Below are 26562 nucleotides of genomic sequence, written 5' to 3'. Positions count from 1 at the left end.
TGCGTCTATGAAGCAGTTTAGCGCGTGCTATCGAACGCAAAATTCTGCGGCTTTTCAATTTAAAGTAAGCGATAATTTATTCAAGAAAGCCGAGAAAGACTGAAGGAAGGTGGAGGCCCGTATTTTCGTATAATTGAATATTCAATAATTTTGTTGAACAAACATAGCACAAAACAAAATCCCCGTAATACTAAGGTTGTTGCTGTGTTTTACGTTACCTTGATTTTAAGCAATTATCGCTGATCAGGTCTACAGTTTTATCTCTTTTTCGACGGCAAGATTTTGCTGTTTACTTTGTCCTTCCAAGCCGTCTTAATATTTAATTGAGCGCTAAAACATCGAACATCTTGCTAATGGCTGCGAAAAAAGTAACGGGCGAAAAATATCTACATATAAAGTACACGTAAGACAAACTCTTGAGTCTTTGCATTCGTGAATATATTTTATTTTGTTGCAGTCGAAATTGTAAATTCGTGATTCAGTGTAGCCTAGTACTTTAAACGTCGTTTGAAACTTTAATACAACCTCTAGTGTATTTACAATTGTCAAATTATTTTCACTCTCGTAAACAACTTTTGGGCGATTCACAATTTTATTTTGACCTTGGTTATCACAGACGGAGGCGAATAAATAAGATTCTCGCTTTCAATATAAACCGCAATTTGTGGTTTTGAACTTGAGAAAACGGCCGCTATCGAGAGCCACAAGATTAGCAAAGCCAACGCGAGCAATTTTGTTAAATTATTACATCCGAACAACACAGGTCACATTCTATCGACATTCTCAGTCACTCTTGTAATAAACAGCTAATGACTGCGTGGAAATGTTCATCTCGTGGTTTCGTATGATCTCTTTTTTGTCCGTCACCTTGCATTTGTACATTTTTCCATACGCTATCTATATTCTGTGTAGTTCCTGTAAAAACGTGTGCATTTGCCTTAAGCAATTTTTCTTCAGTGGACCTCTTTGACATTCAGATAAGTGACATCACGGATAAATTGGACGAACGCGTTTTAATTTCATATATTATTTAAAATGTTCTATTCGTCTGCCTTTAGAGCATAAACAATGGTGTGACTACAAGCGGATTTTTTTCGTCTCGCGCTTCGCGCTCGTGGTCGCGCTGCACGCTCGTGTATCGCGTTTCCCTCTCTGCCCCGCTCATCCGCCTGTTCTGCAGGCTATTCTCCTCTGACAATCACTGACCAAATATTAAACTTTGTGTCGTGGAACCAAATGTGATCCAATCTCTTAGAGAAAATTAAGAGTTGTGTGCTATGTTTCAAGTTCCAGCATGTAGTCATCAGAGTCTGGCATTCCTCCCATCAGACCATGATGGTCTGACATGATCTGCTTAGCTTGGTATGTCTCTCGCTTGATAGTCTCGTCCAGTCCTCCTGGCATGTCAGGTACCAACATGTCTATCAATGATGATACAGAGAAGATGAAATGCTGTTGGGAGTAAAAATAGCATCGGTCGTAAGCCAAGTGTTCTTAAGATTAGATATATCGCAACAACATTATGTTACTGTTTTAGGAGCCGTTTTGTGATAGAATATAGAAAATCATGGACGGGCCATGAACAACAAATTTTCCAAGCAATCGGAGAAAGGGCTTGTAACTAACACTGAGTGTGCCGAGTTAGATCGCCCAGTGACAGGGTTGGGGTAGCCGTGATAACAAGAAACAAATAAACAAGCGTGGTATAGAACGAAAAACAGTGATTGAAACCGCGGAAACTAGGACTCGGTCATTGTGACTTGAAACAGCAATTAGCTGTTTAAAGTGACGGGCACGCTATTCGAAAGACACACCCTAAGTGTCTCTTGTTGATAGACCTTAGGCTTATGAATTCCTTGCAATCATCTGCGACATGAACTTGACCAAATCCGATGGTTTGTGTCATGAAGAAAAGCCTTATTGATATTAAAAATATCTGCCATTGTAGGCAGTGGTATGATAGAATGTTTTGTTTCAGGGTAATTTTTCGCCACCTTGAAATTCTGCATTGCAATGGTGTATCACTTTGTTTTAGCTGCTTGTTTGTCTTTTCCCTTGCATGCAATAGTTTGTTTGTTTGACCACAACTATGGTTTGACGGACACGGTAGTGGGAGACACGCCCTAAATGTCTATTATTGATAGATCTTAGGCTTAACAATTTGTTTAGGAAAAGAACGCTTATGGTTGGTTGGTTGCTTGTTTGTCTCTCGCCCTTGAATGCTGGCAATATTTCGTTACCATCAATGTGTGATTCTTTTCCATTTCTGAACCCTTCTCCAGATAAGCATGCATAACAGATAAGCATGCATGATCGTGCTTTCCAAAATGGAGGTTGACTTAAAATTAGCTATAAAGTCATAAGTACTTACCTCAAATAGAATTACAAATCCCAGCTTTAATGTCACTAGATGCCAATAAAATTTACTTGGACTACCATCTGGGTAACGAAATTCAATATATCTGCAGAGTGAATAAAAGCAATATTATATATTAAGAGTTATATGGAATCTGTATTTGATAAGTTTTAATTTCGCTGACTCACAGGCACCGTCAAATATTGACATGTCGGCTGGTATTGTGCGTTGAATTTGATCGACCAATGTAGCTGTATATTTGTCATTACATTATCACTGCAGTGTCTGGAAAGCCTTGAGAGAAGGAAGAAAACTTTGGGCATTTGACTTTAATTTGAAGAAGTAAGTGATGAATGGTATAAAAAGACTCCTGTACCCGGAAAGTTCTGCATCCCTCCCCAGTTGTCTAGGTGTTTCTACAGTTATAGTACTGTGTATGTTTAATACATGAGGTATAATAGATCAAGATTAACACAGAAAATGGGTGTATTTTCAAAGGAAGGCTCACAATGACTAACTAGGCGTATTATGTCTCATATGGATTGTAGGTAGATAAGGCCGTTTCGATTAGGGCAGCAGCGGCAATATTTGCACTGTAGACACGCGTTTCCTCAGCAGAACAGCAATTTGATTATGGTCTTCAGGAACTATCTTCTATTTAACATTGATGAGCGACTTTTTGTCAATGATTTTTCTTTGATTAATATTTCATCTTGATCATTTGTTTTTGTCTTCCGACTCCATTTGGTCTGCTCATGCGTAGTACCGTCTCGCAGATCAGTTATTTGTCTCGGCCTTCGAATGCGGCAAATAATTGATCTGCTCGCCGATGACAAATCACGATATTTTGTCAGTCTCGTCCAATAATTGTTAAATATTTGACGCCATACTGAATCTACACCCAGACGTACCTGCAAGGCACTGACGTCGAATTTACAGGGGCCCAGGCAAGACTGTAGTTCGTGTACCCTTTTAGGGAGCCGTCAGGAGATATGGTTCCTCGGTATAACATCTTGGGTAAGAACTGCGAGGTGAAGGCTATAAGGAAAGCCTGTAGAAATGTAAACAAGTTATTGTTACTTCAATTCTCTCAGTTTTTGTCGAGAATTGTTCTTGTTCTGAGAGTTCATAATCAAATTAGCGTTCCATTTGCCGCCGAAGCAAGACACAACATTTTCGTGGGTCTGCACAAAGTGCGAGCCAACATGCAGATGAACAAAAATCTGGTTAGCCTAAATTGAACCTTGTTAGCCTAAATAGCTCCCCCACTACTTAAAAAAAGGGTTTTCTTTAGTTAGCTTGCGGTTAGCCTTAAAGCCAGTAAGGATAATTGGCTCGCTTCCTGGTTAGCTGGTTAGCCCAAATAGCACTCCTTCTAGCCTAAATCGCAATCTGTTTAGTCTAAATAGCCCGCTGGCTGGTTAGCCTGACTTAACTTATTTATCTTGTGGTTAATCCTGCCGGGCTCGCATGCCTCGCTGGCTCGAAGCTGATCTGGTATTGTCACGGTTGGAAGTGCTAGTCTGCAAAAAACTTACAACTTGAACCTCGCAGAACGAGTTGCAAGCGTGTTTTCGCAGCGGCTTTCGCGGCTTTCAATCCTCACTGTTAAAATCTATTGAAATCCGTCGTGAGGTTAGTTTTGAATCAAGCCTCTGATGCCGGTATTTCTGGAAAATTTACAAACTTCAGTCTTAACGGGTACAAATGGGTATTAAATCTTTCAAGCTGTTTGAAATCTTAGTTAAAGTTCAGTATATGATTACTACTCACATTACTGATGACGGCGATTTTCGCTACTGCTGATAAAATACTGAACCAGATTCCAATGTCTTGAGCGCGATGAGCCACAGGCCGCCGTAGATCACACACTATCTTGTCCGAGTCAATGCGGATCTCAAAGATGTTGTTAGCGAGGGCAAAGAACGGAGCCAAAGGAAATGCAGCCACGAAGATCGTGATGAAACCGAACTGGATCACTGTGGATTGAGAGTTTCTTGCTTCAATCAATTGTGCTGATTGTACATGGTTTTGTGTTTTTACAAACAGAACTGGCATTGACCCAAGGAACACATCTTTTGAACCAAAATTGAGAATAGTTTCTAGTCGGTTATATGTACAGATTGTTATGATTAGCTTGTTCGGACCATATAGAGGAATAACTTTCAATTTATGCACTAGCCAAACGTTTGAAAACTTGCGAGAACAATTGTTTAATAAAGCTTTGCCATAACGAATTTAAGGTTTGCGTTCTCAGTCCGCAGTTGCGTGTGGGACAAAATTGAGCTCGTTCATTTTCCAGGCATTTTGTTGGATTTTTAACCAAATTTGTCCGTTAAATGTGACGGGGAAAAGACTTCTACAAAGTAAAAATAGTTTTCTTTTGAACATTTTAAAAAAAAATGTATACTTAATTGGCCACTCCCCATTGGGGCTTTTCAGGGCCAATGTAAACAAACAATGATAAATAAATATTCAAATAAACATAACTAGGTTAAGAATCCCAACTGGCGGGAGGCAGACCAGTTGGCTATTTACAAGCGCAGCCGAGAAGTTGAGCTCAGGGCTACCGAGAACAACATCAGCTAGCGGTAAGAACGGGATTTGAACCCGGAGACGGATTTCAAACCCGGTGCTCTAACCACTCGGCCACGCTGCCTCCTCGATTTTGAACATTGTTGGGAAAAAGTTGGCCAGATTACTTTCTGCCCGTTCCATCTTTGTGGATAACTCAGTAAACCAATCAGAATGCGTCTCTTCATTATAATAATGGTACTTACCCATTTCCAGGTATTCTCCAAACAAGCCTTCGTTTTCCAGTAAATCGTAATCTAATTCCCAACGAGGTTTGACCTCATTGCCTGTCACTCCCTGTTTTCGTTTCTTCATGTACTTTTTGATCTCCCTGAAAAAAAAGCAAGAAAGGAGAAGTTTAGATCAAATCACAAACAAGGTGTAACTGATTCTTTCCATCCAATCGAAATTTAACTTGAGCTCTCACGTGTTTTCTTATAATTACAGTTGTTACGTTAACTAGCCGCCTTTTAAATGACAACCTGTGCAAACCATAGGTTCACTTCGGTGTATATATTTCAATAACAAGTCAAAATGAAAATGAGTTTGTAAACAACAGGTATTCATTAGAGATTCGTTCAAAATGTGTTAAGTTGCTATTGAAAGAACTTACGGAACAAGGACTTCTTGTACATTGCCGATGACCTGTTTGCCAATCATGATAATTGCCAACTGTTGGGCCAGCTCCATGAGACATCCACCAGGACTGCACTGTAAAATACAACGTGAACTGTGTTAGAACTGATGGCATTCAGCAATATCATGCTCTATATCATTAATGATAAGTCTCATCTTTAAAGGAGCTCAGTCAGTCAGTTTGAGTTATACTTTGGCCACGTGGAAAATTAGCTCAAAATTAAAGGAAATTTGAAAATAGTAGTTTACCAAGATAGAAAAAAAACTGGAGACACAATAATAAACCATAATGGGACAAGCATTCTTAAGGATGGAGAAGATTAACACGGATTACAATCGACGAACTTGAAAAATTTAGGTTAAACTTTTCAAGATGCGCAAACCGTGACGTAGCTTCTTTAACTTTCCATTCAACAAAAGCAGATACCAAGAGAATAAACATGGCTTCCGGCATTGAAGGTTTATTTTGATTTACCTCTTCTGCTCTGAGACCGAAGATCTTCGTATAATTTCCTGGGTATCCAACAAGTCTGTGTAAACAGAAATATTTAGTACAGGAGAAATATTAGTAACGGTCGTGGTTATATTTGGTATACATAAAGGTTGTCTGCTCTGGGAAGTGGTAAAATAAAGATGTGTAATTAATCCATGAAATAAATTCCACAACGTTTGTTTATTTATTCCTAGGGGTGGTTAGTTACCATAGTTGTTGTGAACTTACTTTCCCTTGAAGAATGCGATGTAGAAAATTGAAGAAAAGAAATTCACGAACTGGAACACGAACACTTTGAATGTTAAGTTGTCCTCGTATTCTGTCTGCGTTCGATGCATTTCTGAAAAAAGAAACACCGAAAATAAAATTATTGGTGAGAATTGAGAACTGAAGTTTTTTTACTGAATGGAAGACGAAGGGTAAATGAAAGAAACAGAAAGGTAAAAGAAGAAACAGCATTTACCCCAATGGTTGAGCACATACGCCAGCTTTTCATACACCTGCGTGAAAGAAAAAAGAACTCTTAATTTGAAAGCTACTTTTGGAAAGTTATGCTTGTTTGCCAACCAGACCAACGGTCTGCAGTATTTTATTGACATCATATATTCTTTCCCTTTTCGTGACTTTGTAGATGACTTCCTCTGAAGTTGTCAAAGCGTTAGTCATCATTTTCAGGATCACTTTCCGGCATCCGCACGGTTATGGTAAACGAAGTATACTCTAAGGCCCAGTTCAGACCTCGTGCTTCTGCCATGCCGACCTTAATTCCTGAGTTTGGTTCGGCACGGCAGAAGCACGACGTTTGAACGAGGCCTAAGCTAAACTGTATTTCTTCAGTACTGCTATATCTCTTGCATTGGCACATGTATTTGCTTTCAATCAATTTTAGTCAAAACCGCATCGTAACAACACACAGGGGCGGATCTACAAAATTCAGATAGAAAGGGTCGAAGAAATTGCAGCAGAGTGCAAGCCACCCCCTTCCCCCAAACCGAATGAATAATTCCGCTTAAAAGATTGCTGGTCAATTTTTTTTCGAAAATACAAGGAAAAAAGAGGGTTCGGCCCCCTCGCTCCCCTGAACGGACTTCTGTAACAAGTCATGCCGTTTGCATTCTAGAAATCTTTCTACTGAATTAAAAAAAAAAATTACCAATCAAAGAGCATACAACCCTCACGGGCTGCTTTTTTCACAGCGTTCTGTTCGATTTATGAACTCTTCCTTCAAACAACCGCCCATGCTGACTAAGATCATTTGTGATTGGCCGAGTAATGAGTAAACCAGGAGCAAGATTTCAGAATCAGTCGACTTTCCACCTCAACGCATTTGAATATAAATCAAGATCACATCGCGTATTTGCTTACTCACCTTGCTAAGAATCATAATGATTATAAGATTCATCATTGAGCCTGTGACAGACACAATAGTGGCGGCATACTGTTGAAAGTTTGGGTTTTTGTAGAGAGGGTGAATTACCAATAGCTTGTATACAATCACTCCCACCATGAACAGGACGACAAGAGATACCTAACGAACCAAATCAATTGTTGTTACTGCAATCTTTTACTGTCAATTGTTTTCAGACCTGATTAAAATGACACAATTCTCTTCCCGTTCAAGAGAAGACTAAGACTGGACCCGAAAAATTCTATGCTGTTGACAAAATCTTACAGAGAGTGTGATTGATTGTGTTGAATTTTCGCGCGTGCGTTATGTCCAATCAGAGATCCCCACAGATTTTGATCATCAGCATGAAATTTTACGCTCGAATCTCACAATTTTTAATTAGGACAAAATTTGAGTATACGAGAGAAATAAATAGCAACCTATTAGGACGTGAAGATGGTCACGTTTTACAGATGGTAGAAGTCAATCTCTTTCTGATTCCCGTATATTCAATCAAGACATCAGAATCTTCTGCTTTATAATTGTTATTGTTAGCACTAAAACCAGATTAGCGTTCTTGTCTGGCTTGTTTAAGAAAATAGAAATCCGCCCTCCGTAAAAAAAGCCTTCCTCGTATTTGTATCGTGCTGTGAAAGGCTGCCTAAGAAAGTTGACTATGACCAAGTTTGACTTGTTTTGTTTCGAGCTCAGCGTATCGAAGGCTATACTTACCATACATATAACAATTGCAATCCCCGAGACGATTCTCGGGAATCGCTTTTCCTCAGGAAAATGAGGCTCTAAAAGGCCAGTCACAGGATTCCTTTCCACAGCAGGGGCTAATGCTGCAAAAGTAGGTCGGGGTCTTTCCTGCAAGAAAACAGAGAAACATAAACAGTGAACGAGGGCACGAGGTAGGAAGAACTGCAAACAGAACTTTTTGCCTTGTAAAATCTCATCGGATGAATTACGAGAGCTATTTGAAAGAAAGCTGTCGATAATAAGCAACGTTTACTCTTCCTGCCCGCTCAAGTTACCAATTATTCGAATGCATGACTTATTTATTTATTACACAATCAAAAATTTCGCTTCCGTTATGAAAGGAAATCTCATGTATTCTTATATGACATACCTCTTCCTCCTCAAATTCCAGCACATCCCATTGATAAGCGAGAGTGTTTTCTTTTCGCTTCCAGTACTCCAGGAAAAACACGGCTGAAAAATTTAACATTAGCTTTAGGGTGCAAAATTAATATTTTTACATTCGGCAAAACCAAAGAAAACAGCAGCTATAAAGGGGGTAAATGTTTCATGTAAGCGTAACTCATATGAACCATTCTGGCGATAATTAAAAGTTGTTTGGTTTTTGTCGCATGGTAACAGGAGCCATAATCGGGGACGGAGACCGTAAGTCTTGGGATCCGCGCGCACCTATGATGTGGGACAATTTTTCTATTTTTAGAACAAATTGCGCCATCCTGACGTCATATATCCGCGCGGATCCGCGTACGTGTCGGGGGCTCTCGCGTGAATGTTGTCACGTTGAGTGATCAAATGGTGAGAGCTCCGAGATTCTCATGCAGAGTTTTCGCAGCGATGGCAGGGAATAAGGCAGGGAATAAGAACCAGGACTCTTATATGTAGTTTTATGCTCTGAGCTAATGGAAAAGGTGAGTTTTTTTTTTTTTTTCGCGCAGTGAATGAATAATATCAGCTCGCGCCAGTTGTACGCGTAAGTTTTTCGTTTGTTCTGTGAAGAAAAGTTATGTAAGAAAACTCTTTACTCTGGTATCGAGTTGATTTGTGAGTTTCCCAAAAAATGCTTAATCATAACCAAACCCTGTTTTTGATAGTTTCTTATGGTTTCTGTTTGTTTGGCGAGTTTGCAAAACTTTTTGAAAGGAAAGTCTGACGCGTACATTCAGTAGCTCATTTGCATAGTGCAGCGCGCGCTCTTTCAAGTCCGAGTCGGTGTTTTCAATTGTCAACAAACCTTGACAAAGATTTATTTCGTGGTCTTTTGTGCCGAGATGCTGCAACAGTTTTCACGAACGCCAAAAGGCTACTAATATCATGTGTGTTTCTTTAACATAGTGAAATTTTACGCGGCGAAAATAAAAGAAACAAGGAGTTTTGATAACTCAACCAAAAAAAATCAAAATCGTTATTCGACTTGATTAAAGAAAGCGTCGTCGTAATTTTGCTGATTATTTCTGCTGTATTCACATATTCTCAGCTAAGCTTTTAATATGTTCTCAAACATTTATCAACCTTAAACATATTTAAAAGCTAGAGATATTATATGAGTTCGATGCACGTTTTCACAAAAGTGGGGAAGTCCAATTTGTCATGTTTTACTGACTGTACAAAACATGCATCGGCGAGTGCTCTTATTCATCGACAACAGACAATTATTTTTACACAAACAAAACTGAGCAGCATCTACAGACATAAACTTTATTGTCGCTTATTGGGCTTTGATAAAACATCAAGCGTTGCTCACAATTCAGGCGAAACTCAAACTTGCAATTATTATTTTTTGTTTTACTTTTCGGTCGAGATAGACTCTGGCGAAATCTTCGCAAGGCTGTGGCAAGAGGAGGGAAACTTTGAAGTCCTGAAACGCTGCTATATCCAAATATACCCAACTAGTTTTTTGCTGTGGTTTGGAAGAGTTGTTAATCTTCAAGATATGTGAAACTTAGAGTGGAGTAATGTACAGCTCATGTAAAAGAAGCATCCGTCGGTACACAACTTGGTCAGCGATATCATATCTAAGCTTAAAGCGGAACATACCTAAATTCGATACTGTCTTACTTCACTCAAACTGGAGCAGCTTACGACGAAAATACTTAAGCAAAAGTCCAACAGATGTAAACGCGTTGAGTTGTGGGCCAAAAACATGACAAAATTTCGGGAATTTTGGACGCCATTTCCCCCGCTCGACATCCGCAAAAATCCTCGCAGCATGTACGCGCGTGTGCCTCAGGCGATGGCGCAATTTGTTCTAAAAATAGAATTATTGTCCCATATCATGGGGACAACCCCAATACTAGAAATGGCGCGCGCTTACGGTCTCCGTCCCCGATTATGGCTCCTGATGGTAATTTATAAATCTTTTAGTAACTTTTCGCCATGACACTGTGTGCCTGTTACATGCAGTAGGTGTGGCTAAAGCTGATTTTAAGTTGTTGTCATAAAATACAAAATATGTCTGCGACTCACCCCAGAAAGACACAAAAACAGCATACCCAACTGTGGCTGGATTGTCAAATAGGTATGATATCTGAAGAAGAAAAGATTAAAACGTACATCACTAGACAGCAAATATTAAAAGAAGCTGTAGAACAAGAGATTTTAGTATGCACACAACTCGCAGGAAGGTAACAAACTTTACTGTAATCGAACTAGCTTCCTGACGATGATTTCATATGGGCATAAGGTCCGACAAAAAAGAAAATATGTTTCAGTGCAGCTGCTAACAAAGCCTAGCGAAGCAAATTATACGTATTTCAATCCCTGTTATAACAGTGGTATATAGATCCTGGCGAAATCAAGTACACGTTACACTCACAAAAGAGACTAATTAACAATCAGACCCTTCGCCCTTGCGGGCTACGGGTCTAATTGTTTTAGTATCACCCAACTAGTCGGACAGAAAAGGCAATAATAAAGTTAGCAAATGCAAGTTGAAGAAATATTTATTCGGGAATAAAACGAAAGAAAGCGTCACGCTCGATTGCGCCAATTTCGCTACTCGAGGACTATTACGAATAGTCCTCTAGTAGCGTAACCAATTAAAATACAGGATTTGCATTAGTCCACCAGTTGGGTGATACTAAAAGTAATTATGCATTGGTTTCCCCATAGCAAGCTGAGACCCCGGAGGAGGGACTCCTATATAAAAAGGACGAGGGTGCTCGTCGGAAATTTTGAAGAGAACCCCTAGGAGGTACCAAGATCCCCTTTTGTGGGCGCGGCTTGAATGTTATTTTTTACCCTTAGGAGGTACCAATTCTAAAGCAACACATCTCCCGTCACAGTTTTTTCGGCTTGATACCCTAAAAGGTACGGTAGACACTTCCGCTGTGGAACTTTGAGGCTGAACACCATAAGAGTTAACAAAACCAGTTTTTTAACCCCTAAAGGTACGACGAGCAGGACTGAAACCAGAATAGACTCACTCTTGCTCGGCCACAGCTTGTTTTCAGATCCCATGGCTTGCAGCCCAATTCTTCCTCGCATAGTGGACACATGACAAACGTCCAGTTTGGGCTGTTACAGATTTCCAACCTGTGAAGTGAAACATAGAAGAATCTTTTCACATGGACTTCCTTCATAGCATGTCATACTCAAAGCTGGGTACCTGTTACAGATTACGAGGGAAACTGTCTTTACTGTGGCTTTTTCCTGTGAAGTAGCTTTCTATGTAGCTAAGATACAGTCAATCACTTTAAAATAATAAAGTCTTTACTTTACTGTATTACAACCGCATTGGAATAGAGGACCCTTTTTCAGTGCTCACGTACCACTAAATTTAGTCTCAACCATTTATTCATGTTATTGGGGTCTGATAAACCTTAAGGAATAGTTCTTTGGAACTTACGCTGTGTTTTCTCCACTGTCCATAGTCAAGTAACCGTAAAGAAAGACAAATAGTCCAATGATTGACGGCATTATCAGCCACGCAGTGTATTGACCTGTTGAAAAACGAAACGAAACAAAGCAAAACATTATACTGCAATCGAACACTTAATGCTCGAGACACTTGAATACTCCAGCAGCAAGAGCAAAAACACTATTTCCCTACTGGTAGGAAATAACGATTGTTGGGGTGTTGTGATGTAGGACGCGACGTCAGTAGCTGGGGTTTCAGGTAGGTAAGTAAGTAGGTAGGTTGGTCAGTGGTAGGTAGATAGTAAGGTAGGTGAATCTGGGCGCGTTAGGCAAGCAGCTATTCAGAGGATAGGTTGGTGGTTGGGCAGATACATTAAGGCAAGAGAGGATGAGGTATCCACTCTTGATTGCAGTTTGTAGTCAGGTTCGTAGTCAAGTAGAAGCTTGTTAATGAGGTTGTTAAGTAGATATATGCTGGATGTATCGTTGAGGGAAAATACTGTGCATTTATTTTGTTTGGAATTTCTAGGATACATGTTCCATTGCTGAACAGCACTGACTTACCAAGCCAACCAAAGTAGATCCCAATCTTCTCTCCGAAATATTCTCGCACGTGATCAAGTGGTTGGTATTTGAGCCACTTTCCCCATCGAGCCCAGTATTCTTTCAGCACCTGTTGTTTCACACACACGAAAAAAACAATTTCATCTTTTCCAACGTAGCATTGCGTTAAGGCAATAAAGTTGTATTTTGTTCTTTTTCTCAAGCGCGTTTCGAAATGAATGGCTGATAGATTAACACCACTCTACAGAAGTAAGGTCCTTTAGTAGGATAGGGTTTTAAGCTAGATTCCCTTAGATAACCTTCTTAAGTAGACAGCGATTGGTGTGTAAAAGGTATTGTTACTAATTAGAGCGGTTTTCAATCGAGTAAAGAAAGTAATCAGGCAGTTACTTTGGTTTTGGTTTTACCACGGTTTGAGATTGGTTGAGTAGTTTAATTGGCAAGTAGTTGGTTTGGTTTAGGATTTACCACTCTCAGTAAAGAACCGCTATATTCTGCACACGTTATTCGGGATCAATAATATGACTTGTCATCTCTCACCTGTCTTTGATTGAGTTTGATCTCATCTGGCTCGTGTGGAGTTTTATTCCAATCTGCAGGCAGTTCTGCAGGACCCTGAGAGGTGGTATAATATGAACCGAATTAACAAGGTATATAACAATCATAAGAAATAACCAGGAGATAACACTTACAGCACATTGATTCAGTTACGACAATGAATCCACGAATTTCATTTTGACTGGGAATCAGAAAGAGCAGGAAAGGTGACATTCAATAAAGTCTGGCTTGAAGGAACTATCAAGTCACGGTTTGCGTATCTTAAAAGTTTAGCCTAAATTTTAAGTTCGTCCATTGTTAGTCCGTGTTAATCTTCTCCCTCCTTAGCCCTTTGAATACCAAACTTTCGCCAAAAAATACCGTTTTTAACCGTTTAGTCAGGTTTTTTTAGCTGCCATGACGCTAAATAAGCCTAAGTTTTGCTAAGAAAGCTTTTTCTTACTAAAAGGAGAGATTTTTCGAGGATTAGGTACAAAATTGAGCAAATTTTCAGTTCCGGGCATGCGCATAAGCCAAAATTTGGACGTTTTTGCACCAAAGCTGATAACGTTGTTTTTCGATTTGCGACGTCGGAATGTCGTCGATATCTAAACCTGACCATTGTGCGGAAAGGCCCAGCCTAGTACTACTATCTGCTTATCAAGAATATCTGATGACATTTAAATTGATGACGTCACAAGTGGTACAAAGAGCACGACCATTAATTACGCATATATGCGTAGTTGGTATTCAAAGGGTTAACCATCCTTGTTCCTCAATGGTTTATCAGTATCTCTTTGTTGTTTTTCTCCCTTAGTAAACGATTTTTTCAGGTTTCCTTCGATTTAAAGGTAATTTTGCACCTGGTCAAAATACTTCAAAATACCGTGACTTGGATTGTTAGCCAGCATTAGCTGTGTTTGATTGATGGTGAAAATGAATGAGCTCGTGCGACAGACGTGCACTGACGGAGCACAGTGCATCTTACCACATGGAGGGGATAAGCGGCGCTATACACTCCTTCTTCAACCAGTCGACTGATTCCTAAATGAAAAAGAAAAGAAATAACGTTGATCAAAAATTATGAACAGGAATAACAAATAGGTTATAACTGGTTTACAAGAGTCTAGAAGAGATGCAAATAACCTAGATTTGTTTTAATAGCCTGTGTAAACTATTTTATCAAATTTTACTATATGAACTCTATCTTAGGATTTTATTGTATTTGTGTATTTTTAGATACTGTATATCTACAACATGTGCTTAGGACCAGCCTGAAAACCACCCGAGGGTGAGGTTGCTTCCTGGCTAAAGATATTTTATTATAATTATTATTGTTATCATTTTACAATGGTTTTCAAAGTACCACAACCAATCACTCCAATAAATTGTCTTTTTGACCAGTCATGCAAACCTAAAACTAATCACTTTTGACTTTGGCAAAGTTTCCCACGCTCAGTAGCGGTTGCATGTTTCTGCCGCGAGTTTTGATTGGTTAACATCAATTTTTTCTGTGTTGGCGTCACTGTTGGCTTAGCTTTATGAAGCTGTTTTACCAAAAAAAACTGTTCCAAGGTTGTGGTTGTTAATGTAACGTTTGATTCAAACACATGATTGATTTAAGAAAGAAAGGAAAGTGTTCAATTCACCTATTTCCCCTTTGTTGCGGCTTCCATACACTGCAGTTTCAAGTATCTCGTTTGCCTATGGAGAAAATATTAATTCGGTTTATGCTCCCCAAAAATAACGGACTGAGAAAACATCTGACCTAGTTTTTCTCACTTGAATGCAAAATTAGAACTCACCACTCTTGTTCTCTCAGTGTCTTTGAAATACGTTTCTGGGTTATCGCTGCCGACAAATCTAAAAAAAAAGTAATCGAGAAACAAGGCGATATTTTCTTTTTTTTTTTCATAAACGTTAGACAAAAAGAAAATTTCCACACGCGGACATTCAGCTACTTGGAAAGTAGTCACATTCAAGCCAGTGTGCTATCTCCTCCTTAGAGAGGTCACTGCTTTCCAGATTGGAGGCAGACCGAGCACTGCTCGGAGTTAGTTACTATGCTGACTAAAATGTCTGTATACTCTATGTAGACTGAAAATTCTATAAGCAGATTTTTGGGGGCCAAAGTGCTATTTCTACACACAAATCGGCGAATGAATAACTCAAATTTCAGTTTAGTATGGCGGCGTTTCGTGAATTCCTGTTAAACCTGTTTAATAGACAACTACTTGTAAACATTGACAAGCACTGTTTTTTTTTTTTTCAGTAAACAAGCAAATCAAGTTTGTTTTATTACTTGTGTAACTTGTTAGCCTGGAATGTGGCGGTGAAGTAGTCTGGTGGTTGGTATGGGACATCATCCTTGAATATATTTGGCAAATGAAATTTCTTTAAAATTCTTTCCGACCAGTTGATCTTCTCTTCTGTTCTGGCCTTAAAATAGACAAACAAACAATTAGCATTAGACGCCAGTGAAGCCACTTGTACTAGGAATGAAAAAACAGTGGACAAAATATCTTCAGGCTCATCTTGAGAAAGTCACGCTTGCTGCCTGAAAGGCATGATACAAGTCATAGAGGTGATTTTAAAGGAGCTACATTTTTAAAGTTCGTCGTTTGCAATGCGTGCTAATCTTCTCCATCCTTTACCATCCTTGTTCGTCTAATTATCATCTCTGTTTTTTTCTCTGCCTTTAATAGTAAATGTCTGTTTTCAGGTTTCCTTCAATTTAAAGGTAATTTTGTACGTAGAAAAATAACTTAAAATACTGTGACTGTGCTCCTTTAACGGGGTAGAGACTGAATTATTTTGAAAACTCGCTGTTGGGAATTTTTGCTATATATATATATATATATATATATATATATATATATATATATATATATATATATATATATTGGGGCGGCTTTTTAAGCTTAGCCTCCATCCTAGTTTTCAGCACTGCACTGATGAGGCCCAAAAGGCCGAAACAGTACTGTCTGCAGTTAGTTATATATATGTATATATATATAAATGGTCAAGAGTATCGTTTTGATTTAAATTGAAAGAGAACTTTTTCTTCTTGTGCACTTTGATTGAAGATTGAAGACTGAAACCTTTTTCAAATCAGGCTTTTCATAATCTTGCTGTCCGCTCTGAAACACCGTGTCATTAGTGTTCTTACCTTCAGCGGTCCTTTAAAATTTAGCTCTTCTGCGTAAAACAGCATCACCTCCCACGGAATGTGAACTTTGATAAAGTGAAGTTGACCTTTTTTCGTGGCCGATTTTTCCTTTAGGAAGTAAAAAAAGAGTTCAGTCAGTAGTGAGTCACAATAGGCCATTATACAGTTGTTTGCTTAGTTACCTGGCCTATGAATACAAGCGAGGCTGGAGGTGACCTTATTTTAATACAAACTTCTCTGCTTTTCTTGTTTAAATGGCAGCTAGTTAGCATAAGAACAACTTGATTTACACAACAAAAGCAGTGAGGTCTGTTTCAAAACAACGTCACCTCCAGCCTCGCTGCCATTCAAAGACCAGGTCACTGAACAGACAACTGTGAAATGGTCTATTTCAAGCAGACCTGTGACGAGGAAGTGAAAAACACCAGTAGGCTATTGACTGTGTAGAAGAATATCTCGACTTGTAAGTTATAGTCCATTGGAACTTAAAAACACGCAGGTTATGTTTGCTTTGAACTCCGTTCACAGCTCATTGAACCAGAAGCACAAAAATTCAGCAGCTTCCAGTTCTTCTAATCGAATATTTTAAGTCTGGGAATTTTCAATAGAAAGTTCAAGCACGAAAACAAGCAAACCTCTTCAAACTCCAGCTGAGATTTCTGCAGGTTTTTCATGTATCTGTTCCGGAATCTTAAGACTTCTTTAGTTGGAGGCTCACTGTCGATTTCTTCGTAAACCAACACAAAATCTAACAAGAAATGACACAAGACAGACAACTTGTAAGAAGACACACACCAGAAAACTTTATTTATTTCAATCCAGGTAGCAAAAGCTGAATAGCAAAGGAAGGAAGTCTGAGTTCATGAACATTTTCGAAAGTAACTTACTTTTCACGGAGAACATTAAAATGCAGTTGTACTCACCGATTCTTCTTTTCTGATCTCTAAAGAAACAGCCTGCTTCTCCACTCATGTCAATCTCATCAAAGTCACTCTGAAAGAAAAAAAAATAATAAAAAATAAGAATATTAACTCACGTCCACCAAATGCTAGAGTGCTTTCAACGAGATTTTTTTCTTTTAACAGTGGATAAACGGAGAACACAGGTTAAAGAAGCATTGACAAAACTTTTCAATCGCTATCATGATACCCAGGGCGAGGCGGTTAAAACGCTTTATATGAATTACAAACGCCGAACTTGAAAAATTTTGGCTAATTTTTTCACGATGTGTAAACCGTGAAGAAGATCCCTTAAAAGTAAGCTAAAACTAGGACCTACTGTTTCTTACCAAGCTGTAAAACTCGGAGTTTTTAAATTGTTGCTCTGCATCTTTTTCAACCAATAGCGTCACTTTGTCAACGGACCGCTGTACAAGTTGGACTGCAGCATCTTGAGGAACTGAGCGAACGTCTACACCATTTATCTGAAAAAAGGAAAGACTTGAGCTTTGAAAAGCTGTTAATCGATCAGGAACAGCTGTTCAGTTGTAAGGATTAAACAGTTTGAAAATATCGTGCAACAAAACAAAACGTCCTAGTGAAATGTTCAGTTCATGAGGTTTTGGTATCTGCTTGCATTTGTTATGGGTGTCGTTTAGAAACTCGTGATAGAGGTCTTAGGAAAAGTTGATTTTAAATTATAGATATTTAACTGTATTGTTTTTGTGACAATATAATTTATTTTATAATTTATTTTTTTTGCATACACGTTCGAGCTTACTTAGCTCTTACTTAGACGTGTGTAAACACAGTTACTACTGTTCTTTCTCATAGAAAAAAGAAAACCACAAACAACTGAAAACGCCGGTTCAGGAAATTTCCCACTAAAGCGCAAAATTTAATTATTCTTAGTTTGATAAAGTTGTACGGTAATTGTATTTTACCTCAAGAAGTCTGTCTCCTATCTTGAGGCGGCTATCACGATCAGCGGAGCCTCCTGGTTTGATTGACGTGACAAAGATTCCCGGATGCCCCCGAAGGTAATTAGCATCACTGCCTCCCCGGATGTTGAAGCCAAGACCTGAGTAGACTCAATAGAGGTTAAATAAATACACTCCTTGATCGCTCGGGGCACGGGTAAGTGATAAACTGCAAACTTTACTGCAACACGCTAGAAAAACTACTTACATTACAGACGTTATTGTAGCCAAAGGGCTCCGAAAGGTGTTATACGTCATTGTAAGTTATCTCATTGAACAACAGTCGTTCCGAAATTAGTTCTGCAAGTTTTTTTAGACTGTTTCGGCTGTGAGGTGGCCGAGGAACAAAACAAAAATCGACGGACGAAAAACTGGAGTGAAAAGAAAGAATAAAAGCCCTAACTGGCTTCTTCACGTACCATATTCAGGATCCTTGTACAACTCAATGGCTGCCTCAACACCTCTGACACCATCCACCGCTCCTTCCCGTACGGTTTTCTGTTAAGGAATGTCAGTATTTACGGTGAGTTACACTTTGAATAAAAAGCCAAACCAGAGCCCAGGAAGAAAACTCATCTTACATGTCTTGGAACCATGTAAAACGATTGAACATCGCCGGTTTTAACATTGGTTGAAAGTGTGTTCGCAGGCAAAACGAGAAACGTTGATGTGGCGTTTTTGAAAAGATGCTACACAACAGTGAAACAAGTTGGAAGGAGTCGTTACTTTGTCAACTTTAATTCATCACTTCAACATTTGTGTTGTCATCCGAACTCATTACAACTTCATAATTTGCAGTCTTACCACAACTTGCTGAAGCGCCTTTTTCTCTACCAGCAGCAGGAGTTTTTTCTTGGATTGAATGAGATCAATTGCGCGGTCTATTGTGGAGTTCTCTACATTGACATTGTTGATCTGTTGGATTGAAAATATATGTGACCATTAACTTGTTTGTTTGCTTACTTATTTTTTGTCTACCTATCACTTTGTTTCAAAAATATACCACTGCTTTTAACTTCAAAGCACTCTTTTCGTGTAGAAAATTTTATTGGCAATAAAAAACACGTCCTCGCCTACTGCTAGCTGAAAACATTTTGTGGTCACCGGCGGAGACACTATCTCCCCATAGTGCCAATCTGAAGAAAATACCGGAGCGGATAGAGCTCGTCCGTGAAAATTTGTTTCCGTAAACAAGCTGACATATATATATATATATATATATATATATATATATATATATATATATATATATATATATATAAAAACGTTTGATAAAGCAAGGACGGACAACTTCTGACGGTAAAAAATGTTAAAAAGTTAAAAATTTAATAGAAAAACGTTTCGGTCTTAGACCTTCATCAGTTACCTAACTGATGAAGGTCTAAGACCGAAACGTTTTTCTATTAAATTTTTAACTTTTTAACATTTTTTACCGTCAGAAGTTGTCCGTCCTTGCTTTATCAAACGTTTTTAAATTCATTTTTGCGGTGAGGCTTGGACTGTGAATCTTCATTGATCCTCCTGACGCAGTGGCATTCTTTGTTGGCTTGAGGCATTTTATAACCGTTTTATATATATATATATATATATATATATATATATATATATATATATATATATATATATAAAGATTGAGAGACTGATTGACCTGCATTTAGTGGGGATCTGATTGTTTTCTTTTCAATTTTACATTAAATTTTGTCACTCACAGCTTTCATCTAACGAAGTTGAAAATAATTCAGTATGATTTATGAACTGGCGCTCGGAAGAAAATTTAGTGGTGAACAATACAGACAATAGAATGTTAATGTCTCGGAACTATCGGTCTGATAGTTGTCCCTTGGAAATATGAGGTTCTTAAATTGTTGTAAGAATATTTAAGAAAATCTCCAAAGGGCAACTATCAGCCGATAGTTCCTCGACAGAAACACTCTATTGTTTAAAAAGGTTTTGAAAGTGTTCTTACTTCAAGAAGTTTGTCACCGACACTAAGTCTCCCGTCCCGTGCGGCCGCGCCTTCTCCGTTGATCCTGGTGACGAAAATACTTGGATCCCCAGGTACATACGGGCTATCTTTACCTCCCCGGATGTTAAAACCCAGCCCTCTCCCTGAAAAGAAAGTATAAACATGATGGAATGTAAGCGATTTTACCAAAAAACGTTTATTTAATAGTTTCTTGAATTACCTTTCTTTTCCCGTTGCAATTCAATTCTCATGACGCCCTGACCATCATCATCTTCAACAATCTGTGGCAAAAAACAAAAACAAACAAACAAAAAAAAAAACAACAACGAAGTTTCAACCAACCGGATTTTCAAGAGATTATTGATAACTACTTTACTCCGCTACAAAACCGGGATAATGGCACTAGCTTTCTGGATAACAGTTGCAAATCATCACTGAATATTTGGCTTTCAGTATCTCTGGTGTTTGCAAACTTAATTAAGTTTGTGTAATTTCGTAGCTGGCGAAAAAATGACTTAGGATACCATCATCTGTTATGATGTACTGTTCTTTGTACCTTAACAGCTTTTTTTTGCACCAATAATGTCAGTTTTCCTCCTTTTGTTTTCCGCACCAGGTCCAGTGCTTCAGCGTGCGTGACGTCACGGACATCAGTACCATTGATCTATGGAAATAATAGAAAAAGAAAATTATAACTGACACGGCTTTGAAGTTCATTCAATATTCTTTTCCGTTTGTATTTATTGTTCATCATTGCGCTTTATCACCGAAACGGACATTCACAGGATGACTTTCACTACCCAAGGTGTAAACCGCTCTTGTAGAGTTTGGTGAAATATTTATTCTTCCTGAAATGTTGTTTATTAATTTATATGGAGGTTGGTTTTCAACCGTCTGTAGCTTGTGAGACGAAAGACGAAGGTCTTGTATTGGTTCGTTTAAGCTGAAACTGTTTACCGAGTCGCGAACAAACAACGCAAAAGTGATGTCCCACGAACCTCCACAATTCTATCTCCAGGGGACAAGCGGCCATCTTTCTCTGCGGCGGCTCCAGGTCTGAGCCTGGTGATGTATACACAAGTGTCTCCTTCTCTGAACGGCTTGTCTCGGCCCCCTTTGATATTGAACCCATAGCCACCTTTGCACAAAAAAAGAAAAGAAAAGAAAAAGAAAAGTCTTACAGTGTTGTAAAAATATGGCCGGAGCATAATCGAATTATAAAAACATGCAGCTCGCTTATTTGATACGCTATAGAGACGTCGAAGGCGATAATAAGTTGTTCTTGATTGGTTGTTTTATATTTTAACGTTAGAAAATTAACATTTAAAGCATTACTTCAGTTAAGACTAATTATTTTGAGAAAGTTCCGCAGAAATCGAAATAATCATGACAACACAAGCTAACAACCTAATATTGCTTATGCCGACTGTCCTCTATATATTTCTTTATCTTTTTTATTTTCTAAGCTTGCAATATGCCAAGTTGAAAAACAAACAAACAGACAAAAAAAACAAACAAGCATTATTCCCGCAATTTTTTCAAGTTTTTATAAGGTGCTATGGTTAATCTTTGCGCTGCTTTATTGTCCAACACCATTTTTTGTTGTAGAAAATAGCCTTAGTCCTGAAGAGATGACAAAGTACAAAAGAGGACATTGCCGGAACTGCACGACAATTATTGACTGCGTGCAGAATGGTATTAGTAAAGCCAATCGCACGAATGCGCGTGTAACTAAGAATTTACACGACGAGAAGTGGATTTAAGTGCGTTAATTTGCACTGTAGTGCAAATGAAAAATTAACGATAAATTGGCTTGCTCTCAGCCAATCACAGTAACGTAGGTTTCTCAGTCATGTAATAAATCATAAAATTACGGTTACGTTTTCGAAACCACAAGAACGTTGAACCAAGTATAAGCATAACTGATTCCCCGATGTCCACACGAACATCTCAATAGACAGAAGAAAAAAAAAAGTCTATAAAAATTAAGCCCTTAAACATTTCTTTTAAAGTTTTTTTTTTAGAGCTATACACATATATTATTGAACTAGTGTGAGGTCCGTATTCGAGAAATGAAAGAGTTCTAAGTTTAAAAAAACTGTTTACTTTGTGCAATGAATTGAAAGAGCAATTGCCTAAATTAGTTCGTGAGCGGTCCGTATTGCAAAATAAAATTCAAACTGCTAAGGAAACCGATCAGAATTCTCCTTTTCATACCGCACCAATTCAGCCATACATTAGTTTTTTGAATGATCTCACCTTTCTTTTTAGTAAGCGAGACGGTTACAGTTTCCATGGGTTCTTCGACTGGAGCCGGCGCCTCTGCTTCGTCAGCCTCGGCAGGTTCAGCGGAGCTCGGCTCCTCAGCCAAAAGAATCGACTCCTGAAAGAACAGTTCATAAGAGTGTTTAAGAGGGTAGGTAACAATTATACAACAAAGGAATGTCAAAAGTATTGTCACAAATAGCGTCAATGACCTTCTGTTTTCTGTTTGTAGAAGTAAATAAAGATATTCTTGAGCCGCTTATACGTGGTGGAAATGGCCAGATGTGAAAGCATAAGCACGCATAAAATGAGATCTCGCGTAATCACGCATAGTTTGTAAGATGAAAACAGATGATAACGGAGTCAAACAAAAAAGTTCCCGAGTAATTCTTATACCCTAAATAAAAACAGTAGCTCCACGACTCTGTTCTTGATCGATGTTTTCATGTTATTTAAACTGGTAGCCCTAATAATTTAAGAGTATTTTGATCCGGCAAAAGGCAAAACTATGTTAGTTTAACACGAATGAAATCAACATAATCTTATGAATCACTATGAAGGCCAAGTGTTATTCAGCCACTTGAAGTGCAGCGAACTCTTGAGTTATTTCATAGATTGATGAATATTTAAAAACGGTTTCAAGACATTCCTCTCCTATTTCAGTCGCAAGGAGAGAAACAATGCATTTTGGCTTTTGTATATGTAAAAATGTGTCACCAATTTATTGAAGCAACAACATTTAAAGGAGTAACGACCCTCGACTCTTGCTAGTGCCATGGGCATTTCGAAAGAAGGTTTTTACTTAAATCTTTGCTTGGATGTAATTGCCTTAGCTTGTACTCCGAGAAAGTGAAGATCACTGACCAAACTTTACCAACTTGGTAATTTTAAGATATTTGGAGTTTTTCCCAACAGGTTTTGTTTTACTGTTCGGGAAGAAAGTATGGAAAATTCGATGAAATTGGCATACAGGGGTTGACAAAACAAATGCAACTGGCTTCAAAACAGTTATGGACCCTGTATATTGGTAAACACTTTCTTGTCTGTAATGCAAGCAACGTCTGTCGGATCACTGAACATTGGTATAAAGTGGCATTGAGCTTCAAGCGGACATTACTCCCTTAAGGATTATCAAATTTTTTCCCCAGTTCAAAGGGAAACATGCAACCTATTGTTACCCATTAACACCACTGAGACCGAAAGTCAACAGGTTTCACCGTTTTCTTTCTGGCAACAAGTCAATTGAGTCTATGTTAGTTAAACACTGTACGAAACAGTTTGTCGTTAGGATCAAAATATCGTTTAAGGCGAAGACACGTACACACTGACTGAGCAAAAATGTTGGCTTAAGTCTGTTGGTAGATGTTTTGTAATGCAAATCTTTTCCAAATGAAGAAATTCCTCTGGGCATTAACGGAAAACAATCGCAGAGTTTTCGGGCGATACTCCAAATCAGCCTGTTGGTACACTCTTTTATCAGTCTTGACAGAACGTTAAGTACCTCATATTGTAAGAGGAATACATAAATAAGTAGTTGAAACCATGCAGTTTTTTCAGTGCGACTGAGATAAACAATCTTACATGAATATTCAAAGTCTCGTTAAAACGGAACCTTGACTTCGTCAAAGTGAACTGATCTGTATTTGTTTCAGAATTCCATACGCGTTGGTTGAGAACAAGAAATTTGCCAACTTGCGGTTTGGCAGAGAGTGGAAGAACCTCTGTGGGTGGAACTGAAAGGCCAAATCTCTCTGCTTTCGGTAGAATGATACTAGAATCCACCAGATCTTGCACGCAAGCACGCTCAATCGCTCGAAACTCCTCAAAAGAAATAGAATGGATGTTCATTTATATACAAAAAGCACAGAAACACTCTGTTATGTTCATCTGCCACTAAGTTATGAAAAGTTTCCTAGTCTTTCGAGTGTGTTGCTATGATTAGTGAGCAAACTTGAATAACTTTGGTAAACAAGTGCATTTATCAGTATTACATTGAATAATATCATTACTTAATCAACCAGAGTCCAGTTTGTTTTTCATGTTTGCCGATTTCCGTTGAATAAACCGTGCTTTCAGAAATTCATTTTTGCGTACTAGTCTGAGGAGGCCAAATTTAATTATAAGCTAAGCTAAAAGAAACTTTTGCTTGCAGAATAGATTCTACCCTGGTTTCAATTGCAAGTCAACTGCTTCGCCATGCAGTTGACCGTTCGAATTGATATTGGATATTCGCTGTTCGTTTTGCCCGGCTAGGTAATATACGGAGAAATTTGTAATTTTTCAGTTATCAGGCGCCATATTACAGCATTATAGCAACATAAATGGAAAACAATCGACGCTTTCAACGCGGAAAAAGTGTTATCTCGAATCTTTCAGATTACGTACGTTCATGATGTATTAATTGCTCATTAAAATTCAACTATCTTAAGCTCCAGGCAAACGGTTAATGAGGCGCCATTTTCGCTTCTGGAGGTACACCGTAGCTTGGAAACTCTTAAGTACATCTCACGTTAAAAATTGAAACTTGAAAATTATAAACAGGACTTCGTGTTAACTGTTATTTCTTTACGGTTGTGTGTATTGTTTCGCGCCAGACCTACCTCGTCAGCCATTGCTGGGCGTAAAGTGTTCGAAATTCCTTCACTGAATCAAGCAAGCCGCTAAAATCAACGAGTTACTTCTTAATCTTCCTTCTGTCATCTTAAATTCTGTAACTTTGCCATTTTTTATCATTTCATATTGAGGAGTTATTCTATTAGATTCCTGGTGGTTGACTTGTCAGTGAAAGTTCGGCTTATTATTGCACAACTCTGATTTCAAATGCAAATTGCTCGTGTTCATTTTGCATGGAAATGACTCTTAAAACAAAGGGTTCTTAAATTATTCCTCGTCCCCAAATAGAGCGTGTCAGTTTGTTATCCAGCGCAAATTATTCGCATAATTAATGAAGTTAGTTTGCGCGCGAAATGTCGAAATTTAAATTTATGCAGATCTCAGTTAGAAGGTGCATCATTGCTCATCCGACAGTTAAAAGTTTGACTTGAAAACGGAGAACGCGTATTTTGTGAATGGTCGTTCCTTTTAAGTCCATGAGCTCATCCAGTAAAAAGATTGACATTCAAATTCTTGCAACTACTTATCTAACATTTCCTAAAATACTGTTAAAGAGAATTTGTTGTGAAGTCAACAACTCTTTGCTAAAACGATCACGCTACTAAGAAAAGAATTAACTTGACGAATGAAACAGCTGGTATCACCGCAAAAAAGGCCATTGGAAATCTGTTTCTACCGCTAGTGCTGCGCCGAGGAATGCAAACTTACGCTTGATTTTGGTAATCGAAAAAAGTTTAATAAATTAATATTAGTTCTCAATTGAAGTTTCTGAAGTGATACTTCGAATTCAGATGAATGCAGAGTTCTAGAGCTATTGTAGCGCAAGTTTACGACGCAAAAATACTTTGACATGAGCTGACGTCCGTACCGTTATAAGCCCTGACCTTATAAGAATCTTACAAGCCGTGATCTTATGAGATCACGAAGATCTGTTATACTACTACAAGTCAGTCTTTTTGTTGAACTGAATCATTGGCAAAACTCTACACTACTTAGACTAGTAGTAATCAGACATTATGAGAGTGCGTTCGACGCTGTCACTTTAATATATAATTATATATCGTAAATAAATGATTTCACTAGCTGATTTTCAACCTTTGTCTATTGCTAAAATCAACATTTTCCAGCAGCAACCGAGGTTTTACAGTCAGATATGCATAGTGTGAAAGTCCATGCTAGTGAAGAGGTCACGATTTGTTGATACGTTGCGTGACGCTGCCAGTTTATGCAGTCTCTCAAGTTTCATAGAATATTTAAATTACGTACATTATTCTAAGCTAGCATTTGCAGTCGCGTGCTCGTTTCGCGACTAATTCAAGTATTTCCCCTGATGAATAAAGTAGTCTTATAGATCTTGCCTTCAGAGCACTTTTTCACCGATTCCAAACAATAAAATTTCGACCGGATAAAGACTGAGCTATCTGTCGCGACATACATACATACATACATACATACATACAGACAGAC

General features: G+C 38.4%; 1 protein-coding gene across 1 annotated transcript; it reads right to left on the bottom strand.

The window, feature by feature from the left end:
- Positions 1-423: 423 nt before the first annotated feature.
- LOC110063025 (anoctamin-7-like) lies at positions 424-25344 on the bottom strand. Its single transcript, XM_020769979.2, has 34 exons — positions 25083-25344; positions 22477-22600; positions 21216-21355; positions 20774-20881; positions 20438-20498; positions 20218-20360; positions 19056-19166; positions 18671-18749; positions 18216-18352; positions 17622-17756; positions 17257-17326; positions 16969-17081; positions 16334-16441; positions 15467-15603; positions 14970-15027; positions 14814-14868; positions 14153-14208; positions 13168-13242; positions 12628-12736; positions 12053-12146; positions 11631-11739; positions 10672-10732; positions 8579-8661; positions 8179-8316; positions 7429-7587; positions 6523-6559; positions 6288-6399; positions 6042-6096; positions 5544-5641; positions 5137-5261; positions 4130-4335; positions 3268-3407; positions 2372-2462; positions 424-1452 (listed from the first exon to the last, which is right to left on the bottom strand). Exons 1-34 carry the CDS (start codon positions 25092-25094, stop codon positions 1276-1278), a joined length of 3516 nt encoding a protein of 1171 aa, XP_020625638.2. The 5' UTR covers positions 25095-25344; the 3' UTR covers positions 424-1275.
- Positions 25345-26562: the final 1218 nt, after the last annotated feature.

Source organism: Orbicella faveolata, unplaced genomic scaffold, assembly GCF_042242905.1.
Source record: "Orbicella faveolata isolate gen_17 unplaced genomic scaffold, um_ofav_v1 contig_12, whole genome shotgun sequence".
Lineage (NCBI taxonomy): Eukaryota > Metazoa > Cnidaria > Anthozoa > Scleractinia > Merulinidae > Orbicella > Orbicella faveolata.
Note: the sequence above shows the minus strand (reverse complement) of the source record. Positions and strands in the feature narration are given on the sequence as shown.

Bases quoted from the DNA above. Each gene is read 5' to 3' on its own strand.
- LOC110063025 (XM_020769979.2), bottom strand. The intron at 17,327-17,621 runs GTAAGAAACAGT...TTTTTCTTTCAG, and splicing joins ACTCCGAGTTTTACAGCTTG to AGTGACTTTGATGAGATTGA. The intron at 8,662-10,671 runs GTGAGTCGCAGA...TAAATTTTTCAG, and splicing joins TGTTTTTGTGTCTTTCTGGG to CCGTGTTTTTCCTGGAGTAC.